This window comes from Phlebotomus papatasi, chromosome 5, assembly GCF_024763615.1.
Source record: "Phlebotomus papatasi isolate M1 chromosome 5, Ppap_2.1, whole genome shotgun sequence".
Taxonomy (NCBI): Eukaryota; Metazoa; Arthropoda; class Insecta; order Diptera; family Psychodidae; genus Phlebotomus; species Phlebotomus papatasi.
The window spans coordinates 1,569,242-1,579,466 of NC_077226.1; the positions used below are offsets into that span (position 1 = coordinate 1,569,242).

General features: G+C 30.7%; 1 protein-coding gene across 4 annotated transcripts in view; it reads left to right on the forward strand.

Annotated features, from left to right (window-relative positions):
- Nucleotides 1–9,224, forward strand: part of LOC129808772 (synaptotagmin-7) — a 38,127-nt gene extending 28,903 nt beyond the window's left edge. For all 4 annotated transcript variants that reach the window (XM_055858616.1, XM_055858617.1, XM_055858618.1 and 1 more), the window contains exon 9: nt 8,005–9,224. In XM_055858616.1, coding sequence (XP_055714591.1) covers nt 8,005–8,105 — 101 coding nt within the window. In that variant the 3' untranslated portion in view covers nt 8,106–9,224. The remainder of the gene's footprint in view (nt 1–8,004) is intronic.
- The last annotated feature ends 1,001 nt before the right edge of the window (nt 9,225–10,225 follow it).

Genomic DNA, 10,225 nt, shown 5'->3' on the forward strand with positions numbered 1-10,225 from the left:
ATCGGCCCTAAAAACCGTAATTCTCAATATTTCTGGATGAAATTCGCAAAGAATACTTGAAATGGTCCTACTAATTGATTTCCATTGCGGAATTTGCAAAATCTCGACAAAAAATTTTTTGACCAAAAAAATAGTAAGGCTAACCCCTTACAGTTTTTTCAAAAAATCGAAAATCGGCCCTAAAAACCGTAATTCTCAATATTTCTGGATGAAATTCGCAAAGAATACTTGAAATGGTCCTACTAATTGATTTCCATTGCGGAATTTGCAAAATCTCAACAAAAAATTTTTTGACCAAAAAAATAGTAAGGCTAACCCCTTACAGTTTTTTCAAAAAATCGAAAATCGGCCCTAAAAACCGTAATTCTCAATATTTCTGGATGAAATTCGCAAAGAATACTTGAAATGGTCCTACTAATTGATTTCCATTGCGGAATTTGCAAAATCTCGACAAAAAATTTTTTGACCAAAAAAATAGTAAGGCTAACCCCTTACAGTTTTTTCAAAAAATCGAAAATCGTCCCTAAAAACCGTAATTCTCAATATTTCTGGATGAAATTCGCAAAGAATACTTGAAATGGTCCTACTAATTGATTTCCATTGCGGAATTTGCAAAATCTCGACAAAAAATTTTTTGACCAAAAAAATAGTAAGGCTAACCCCTTACAGTTTTTTCAAAAAATCGAAAATCGTCCCTAAAAACCGTAATTCTCAATATTTCTGGATGAAATTCGCAAAGAATACTTGAAATGGTCCTACTAATTGATTTCCATTGCGGAATTTGCAAAATCTCGACAAAAAATTTTTTGACCAAAAAAATAGTAAGGCTAACCCCTTACAGTTTTTTCAAAAAATCGAAAATCGTCCCTAAAAACCGTAATTCTCAATATTTCTGGATGAAATTCGCAAAGAATACTTGAAATGGTCCTACTAATTGATTTCCATTGCGGAATTTGCAAAATCTCGACAAAAAATTTTTTGACCAAAAAAATAGTAAGGCTAACCCCTTACAGTTTTTTCAAAAAATCGAAAATCGTCCCTAAAAACCGTAATTCTCAATATTTCTGGATGAAATTCGCAAAGAATACTTGAAATGGTCCTACTAATTGATTTCCATTGCGGAATTTGCAAAATCTCGACAAAAAATTTTTTGACCAAAAAAATAGTAAGGCTAACCCCTTACAGTTTTTTCAAAAATCGAAAATCGTCCCTAAAAACCGTAATTCTCAATATTTCTGGATGAAATTCGCAAAGAATACTTGAAATGGTCCTACTAATTGATTTCCATTGCGGAATTTGCAAAATCTCGACAAAAAATTTTTTGACCAAAAAAATAGTAAGGCTAACCCCTTACAGTTTTTTCAAAAAATCGAAAATCGGCCCTAAAAACCGTAATTCTCAATATTTCTGGATGAAATTCGCAAAGAATACTTGAAATGGTCCTACTAATTGATTTCCATTGCGGAATTTGCAAAATCTCGACAAAAAATTTTTTGACCAAAAAAATAGTAAGGCTAACCCCTTACAGTTTTTTCAAAAAATCGAAAATCGTCCCTCAAAAAAATTCCGTAATTCTACAATATTTCTGGATGCAAATCTCGCAAAAAATTTTTTGAATACTTGAAATGGTAAAAAACCTACTAATTGATTTCCATTGCGGAATTTGCAAAATCTCGACAAAAAATTTTTTGACCAAAAAAATAGTAAGGCTAACCCCTTACAGTTTTTTCAAAAAATCGAAAATCGGCCCTAAAAACCGTAATTCTCAATATTTCTGGATGAAATTCGCAAAGAATACTTGAAATGGTCCTACTAATTGATTTCCATTGCGGAATTTGCAAAATCTCGACAAAAAATTTTTTGACCAAAAAAATAGTAAGGCTAACCCCTTACAGTTTTTTCAAAAAATCGAAAATCGGCCCTAAAAACCGTAATTCTCAATATTTCTGGATGAAATTCGCAAAGAATACTTGAAATGGTCCTACTAATTGATTTCCATTGCGGAATTTGCAAAATCTCGACAAAAAATTTTTTGACCAAAAAAATAGTAAGGCTAACCCCTTACAGTTTTTTCAAAAAATCGAAAATCGTCCCTAAAAACCGTAATTCTCAATATTTCTGGATGAAATTCGCAAAGAATACTTGAAATGGTCCTACTAATTGATTTCCATTGCGGAATTTGCAAAATCTCGACAAAAAATTTTTTGACCAAAAAAATAGTAAGGCTAACCCCTTACAGTTTTTTCAAAAAATCGAAAATCGGCCCTAAAAACCGTAATTCTCAATATTTCTGGATGAAATTCGCAAAGAATACTTGAAATGGTCCTACTAATTGATTTCCATTGCGGAATTTGCAAAATCTCGACAAAAAATTTTTTGACCAAAAAAATAGTAAGGCTAACCCCTTACAGTTTTTTCAAAAAATCGAAAATCGGCCCTAAAAACCGTAATTCTCAATATTTCTGGATGAAATTCGCAAAGAATACTTGAAATGGTCCTACTAATTGATTTCCATTGCGGAATTTGCAAAATCTCAACAAAAAATTTTTTGACCAAAAAAATAGTAAGGCTAACCCCTTACAGTTTTTTCAAAAAATCGAAAATCGGCCCTAAAAACCGTAATTCTCAATATTTCTGGATGAAATTCGCAAAGAATACTTGAAATGGTCCTACTAATTGATTTCCATTGCGGAATTTGCAAAATCTCGACAAAAAATTTTTTGACCAAAAAAATAGTAAGGCTAACCCCTTACAGTTTTTTCAAAAAATCGAAAATCGTCCCTAAAAACCGTAATTCTCAATATTTCTGGATGAAATTCACAAAGAATACTTGAAATGGTCCTACTAATTGATTTCCATTGCGGAATTTGCAAAATCTCAACAAAAAATTTTTTGACCAAAAAAATAGTAAGGCTAACCCCTTACAGTTTTTTCAAAAAATCGAAAATCGTAAAAACCGTAATTCCCTAAAAAAAATTCCGTAATTCTCAATATTTCTGGATGAAATTCGCAAAAAAATTCTCAATATTTCTGAATACTTGAAAAAAATGGTCCTACTCAATTGATTTCCAAATGGTCCTACTAATTGCGGAATTTGCAAAATCTCAACAAAAAATTTTTTGACCAAAAAAATAGTTTTTGACCCCTAAAAAAATTCTCAGTAAGGCTAAATGGTCCCCTTACAGTTTTTTCAAAAAATCGAAAATCGGCCCTAAAAACCGTAATTCTCAATATTTCTGGATGAAATTCGCAAAGAATACTTGAAATGGTCCTACTAATTGATTTCCATTGCGGAATTTGCAAAATCTCGACAAAAAATTTTTTGACCAAAAAAATAGTAAGGCTAACCCCTTACAGTTTTTTCAAAAAATCGAAAATCGTTTTTTCAAAAAATCCTAAAAACTCGTGAATTCTACAATGGTCCTATAATTCTGGATGAAATTCGCAAAGAATACTTGAAAAATGAAAATCGTCCTACTCAATTTTCTGATTTCACATTGCGGAATTTGCAAAATCTCAATTTTTTGACCAAAAAAATAGTAAGGCTAACCCCTTACAGTTTTTTCAAAAAATCGAAAATCGGCCCTAAAAACCGTAATTCGGATGAAATTCACAAAGAATACTTGAAATGGTCCTACTAATTGATTTCCATTGCGGAATTTGCAAAATCTCGACAAAAAATTTTTTGACCAAAAAAATAGTAAGGCTAACCCCTTACAGTTTTTTCAAAAAATCGAAAATCGTCCCTAAAAACCGTAATTCTCAATATTTCTGGATGAAATTCGCAAAGAATACTTGAAATGGTCCTACTAATTGATTTCCATTGCGGAATTTGCAAAATCTCAAAAAATTTTTTGACCAAAAAAATAGTTTTACAGTTTTTTCAAAAAATCGAAAATCGGCCCTAAAAAAATTCTCAATATTTCTGGATGAAATTCGCAAAGCTTGAAATGGTCCCTAATTGATTTCCATTGCGGAATTTGCAGACAAAAAATTTTTTCAAAAAAATCTAACCCCTTACAGAAAAAATCGGCCCTAAAAACCGTAATTCTCAATATTTCTGGATGAAATTCGCAAAGAATACTTGAAATGGTCCTACTAATTGATTTCCATTGCGGAATTTGCAAAATCTCGACAAAAAATTTTTTGACCAAAAAAATAGTAAGGCTAACCCCTTACAGTTTTTTCAAAAAATCGAAAATCGGCCCTAAAAACCGTAATTCTCAATATTTCTGGATGAAATTCGCAAAGAATACTTGAAATGGTCCTACTAATTGATTTCCATTGCGGAATTTGCAAAATCTCGACAAAAAATTTTTTGACCAAAAAAATAGTAAGGCTAACCCCTTACAGTTTTTTCAAAAAATCGAAAATCGGCCCTAAAAACCGTAATTCTCAATATTTCTGGATGAAATTCGCAAAGAATACTTGAAATGGTCCTACTAATTGATTTCCATTGCGGAATTTGCAAAATCTCGACAAAAAATTTTTTGACCAAAAAAATAGTAAGGCTAACCCCTTACAGTTTTTTCAAAAAATCGAAAATCGGCCCTAAAAACCGTAATTCTCAATATTTCTGGATGAAATTCGCAAAGAATACTTGAAATGGTCCTACTAATTGATTTCCATTGCGGAATTTGCAAAATCTCGACAAAAAATTTTTTGACCAAAAAAATAGTAAGGCTAACCCCTTACAGTTTTTTCAAAAAATCGAAAATCGGCCCTAAAAACCGTAATTCTCAATATTTCTGGATGAAATTCGCAAAGAATACTTGAAATGGTCCTACTAATTGATTTCCATTGCGGAATTTGCAAAATCTCAACAAAAAATTTTTTGACCAAAAAAATAGTAAGGCTAACCCCTTACAGTTTTTTCAAAAAATCGAAAATCGGCCCTAAAAACCGTAATTCTCAATATTTCTGGATGAAATTCGCAAAGAATACTTGAAATGGTCCTACTAATTGATTTCCATTGCGGAATTTGCAAAATCTCAACAAAAAATTTTTTGACCAAAAAAATAGTAAGGCTAACCCCTTACAGTTTTTTCAAAAAATCGAAAATCGGCCCTAAAAACCGTAATTCTCAATATTTCTGGATGAAATTCACAAAGAATACTTGAAATGGTCCTACTAATTGATTTCCATTGCGGAATTTGCAAAATCTCAACAAAAAATTTTTTGACCAAAAAAATAGTAAGGCTAACCCCTTACAGTTTTTTCAAAAAATCGAAAATCGGCCCTAAAAACCGTAATTCTCAATATTTCTGGATGAAATTCGCAAAGAATACTTGAAATGGTCCTACTAATTGATTTCCATTGCGGAATTTGCAAAATCTCGACAAAAAATTTTTTGACCAAAAAAATAGTAAGGCTAACCCCTTACAGTTTTTTCAAAAAATCGAAAATCGGCCCTAAAAACCGTAATTCTCAATATTTCTGGATGAAATTCGCAAAGAATACTTGAAATGGTCCTACTAATTGATTTCCATTGCGGAATTTGCAAAATCTCGACAAAAAATTTTTTGACCAAAAAAATAGTAAGGCTAACCCCTTACAGTTTTTTCAAAAAATCGAAAATCGGCCCTAAAAACCGTAATTCTCAATATTTCTGGATGAAATTCGCAAAGAATACTTGAAATGGTCCTACTAATTGATTTCCATTGCGGAATTTGCAAAATCTCGACAAAAAATTTTTTGACCAAAAAAATAGTAAGGCTAACCCCTTACAGTTTTTTCAAAAAATCGAAAATCGGCCCTGAAAACCGTAATTCTCAATATTTCTGGATGAAATTCAAAGAATACAAAGAATACTTGAAATGGTCCTACTAATTGATTTCCATTGCGGAATTTGCAAAATCTCAACAAAAAATTTTTTGACCAAAAAAATAGTAAGGCTAACCCCTTACAGTTTTTTCAAAAAATCGAAAATCGGCCCTAAAAACCGTAATTCTCAATATTTCTGGATGAAATTCGCAAAGAATACTTGAAATGGTCCTACTAATTGATTTCCATTGCGGAATTTGCAAAATCTCAACAAAAAATTTTTTGACCAAAAAAATAGTAAGGCTAACCCCTTACAGTTTTTTCAAAAAATCGAAAATCGGCCCTAAAAACCGTAATTCTCAATATTTCTGGATGAAATTCGCAAAGAATACTTGAAATGGTCCTACTAATTGATTTCCATTGCGGAATTTGCAAAATCTCGACAAAAAATTTTTTGACCAAAAAAATAGTAAGGCTAACCCCTTACAGTTTTTTCAAAAAATCGAAAATCGGCCCTAAAAACCGTAATTCTCAATATTTCTGGATGAAATTCGCAAAGAATACTTGAAATGGTCCTACTAATTGATTTCCATTGCGGAATTTGCAAAATCTCAACAAAAAATTTTTTGACCAAAAAAATAGTAAGGCTAACCCCTTACAGTTTTTTCAAAAAATCGAAAATCGGCCCTGAAAACCGTAATTCTCAATATTTCTGGATGAAATTCACAAAGAATACTTGAAATGGTCCTACTAATTGATTTCCATTGCGGAATTTGCAAAATCTCAACAAAAAATTTTTTGACCAAAAAAATAGTAAGGCTAACCCCTTACAGTTTTTTCAAAAAATCGAAAATCGGCCCTGAAAACCGTAATTCTCAATATTTCTGGATGAAATTCACAAAGAATACTTGAAATGGTCCTACTAATTGATTTCCATTGCGGAATTTGCAAAATCTCAACAAAAAATTTTTTGACCAAAAAAATAGTAAGGCTAACCCCTTACAGTTTTTTCAAAAAATCGAAAATCGGCCCTAAAAACCGTAATTCTCAATATTTCTGGATGAAATTCACAAAGAATACTTGAAATGGTCCTACTAATTGATTTCCATTGCGGAATTTGCAAAATCTCAACAAAAAATTTTTTGACCAAAAAAATAGTAAGGCTAACCCCTTACAGTTTTTTCAAAAAATCGAAAATCGGCCCTGAAAACCGTAATTCTCAATATTTCTGGATGAAATTCACAAAGAATACTTGAAATGGTCCTACTAATTGATTTCCATTGCGGAATTTGCAAAATCTCAACAAAAAATTTTTTGACCAAAAAAATAGTAAGGCTAACCCCTTACAGTTTTTTCAAAAAATCGAAAATCGGCCCTGAAAACCGTAATTCTCAATATTTCTGGATGAAATTCACAAAGAATACTTGAAATGGTCCTACTAATTGATTTCCATTGCGGAATTTGCAAAATCTCAACAAAAAATTTTTTGACCAAAAAAATAGTAAGGCTAACCCCTTACAGTTTTTTCAAAAAATCGAAAATCGGCCCTAAAAACCGTAATTCTCAATATTTCTGGATGAAATTCGCAAAGAATACTTGAAATGGTCCTACTAATTGATTTCCATTGCGGAATTTGCAAAATCTCGACAAAAAATTTTTTGACCAAAAAAATAGTAAGGCTAACCCCTTACAGTTTTTTCAAAAAATCGAAAATCGGCCCTAAAAACCGTAATTCTCAATATTTCTGGATGAAATTCGCAAAGAATACTTGAAATGGTCCTACTAATTGATTTCCATTGCGGAATTTGCAAAATCTCGACAAAAAATTTTTTGACCAAAAAAATAGTAAGGCTAACCCCTTACAGTTTTTTCAAAAAATCGAAAATCGGCCCTAAAAACCGTAATTCTCAATATTTCTGGATGAAATTCGCAAAGAATACTTGAAATGGTCCTACTAATTGATTTCCATTGCGGAATTTGCAAAATCTCAACAAAAAATTTTTTGACCAAAAAAATAGTAAGGCTAACCCCTTACAGTTTTTTCAAAAAATCGAAAATCGGCCCTAAAAACCGTAATTCTCAATATTTCTGGATGAAATTCGCAAAGAATACTTGAAATGGTCCTACTAATTGATTTCCATTGCGGAATTTGCAAAATCTCGACAAAAAATTTTCCATCCTTGTACAAATTCATCTCAATTTTCTTCTAAAAATTTCTATTCTTTTTTTTCTTTTTTTCAGGCAAAAATGGCTCTGGAGCATCAGAAACGAAACACTGGCAAGATATGATTTCAAAGCCACGTCAGACAATCGTTCAATGGCATCGATTGAAGCCAGAATAGTTTGCATTAAAAGAAAAAGAACTAGAAAAAAAACACAAAATATATTTAAAAAAAATTAATAAAAAAAAAACAAAATTGGTGATGAATTAGCGCTATTAGAGAAAAACAAAAAAAAAACAAAACAAAAACTTAGTTAAAGAGACAAAATAGAGATTTAAAAACCAAAAAAAAAGACAAAAAAAAAACAAATTACAAAAGACAAGTATTTAAAAAAAAAAAGGTCCTCAGCGTTTAAGGACTGTTTGAGGCTGAAGTTTAAATGAACAATGTAAACTTGTGTAGTCCTTTCTTCTCTCTACATTCATACCATTGTAATTATATAATTAGGTGACAAAAAAAGAAAAAAAAAACGTAATTTTAAGAAAAGACAAAAAAAAGACAAAATATTACAAAAAAAAAATAAATAAAAAATAAAAAAAAGAAGCCCAAAAAAGCTGAAATTTGTTATTAAAAGAGAAATTGAAATAATAAAGAGAAAGGTTTGTTAAATGAAGATGATAAAAATTAGAAAAAGAAACAGAACAAATATATATATATATACATATATATATATATATAAAAATATTGTATATTTAGGTGGCGATTTTATGGCTGATTGTACCATAGTTCACATTGTCCTTCCCGCCCACTAGTACAACAACAACAACAACAAAAAGAAAAAAAAGCATAAAGAATAGGTAAAAAAAAAAGAAAATATTTAAAGAAAGTGTAATAGTTGAAACAAAGAAAAAAAACAAAATAAAAATAAACGTGTTACAGAAAAACCTTAAAAGAGAAAAAAACCAAAAAAAAATATATAAATAAAAATTTAAAAAAAAAAAACAAAAAACGAGAATATTTATTGAAATATTGAAAGAGAATGATGGTATAAAAAAAATGAAAAACCCAAAAAAAAAACGTGTCATCTTATAAATGATGTTGACATTAACCAAAAAAAAAAAATGAAAAGAAAAACCAACCCTATTCTAATCACACCGTGTATTTACAGAGGAAAAAAAAGCCCTGAATAAGAAAGAAAATGAGGAAAATTGATTAATTGTGTAAAACTATGAGTTTGTATTTAATTGTTCTGACAACAAATGTTATCTGAAAGAAAATTCAATAAATTTTTACAGCCTGTATGGTGTCTCACAAGAAAATTTCAATTTGAATTTTATTTTTCCCTTAGTACAGCCCTGGAAAAACCCATGGTGGTGTAACGAAGTACAGTGCTCCCCATTGCAAAAGAAAGCGGAATAGGAATAACAAGCGAAAAATTCCTTGGAATTTTCCACTATTTTTCCTTAAAAAATTCCATAGGAATTTTCCATAATAGGTTCCAAGGAAAATTTAATGGATTTATGCTGGATTTTGTCTATAGAATACATCCATGGAAATGCTCGTGGAATTTATGTGGATTTTTCCACCAAAATAAAATGGAGAAAAAATGAAGCTGTCACATGCACCTCATGATTTTACTTCCGAATATTAAAGAAATAGCAAAGATTACGAGGATTATAATATGTTTTTATAAACCAGCAATAACGAATTGACACTTTGAGCAATAAAAAAATATTTTATTAAAAAATTTTTTTTTTCTAAAATATATATTAATTAACATAAAAACAGCATTATTTTAGGTTGGCGACCTATTTAATGTAATCACTTCATTATTATCTACACGAAACGCAGCATCGCATAATTAATTATATTATAATTGCCACATGAATCACTAGAAATGTTTGCGGAAGGTTTGGAAACAAATTCTAAAAGTTGTCGCAACACCATTTTATTTGTTTGACATTTCAGAAAACTAGTGGAAAAATCCATATAAAACACTATGGAAAGATAGTGGAAATTTCCATATGTTTTTTCCAGCTTATCCCGCGGACGTTTCACGTGTGAGTTTCCATATAAATCTTCCGCGGAATACCGCGGAATTTAACGCTGGAATTCCAGCATGTCGTACTAGTAAATTCCATGGAGCACTATGATTTCCATGGAATTTCCGGCTTTAAATTCCATAGGAAAACTTAGTGGAATTTTAGCGTCAAATTTCAGCGAATTTAGCCATTTGGACGCAAGTTTTCCATCGGAATTTTTGCGGGATTTTGCTATGGGGTGCTGTCTCGCTATATGCA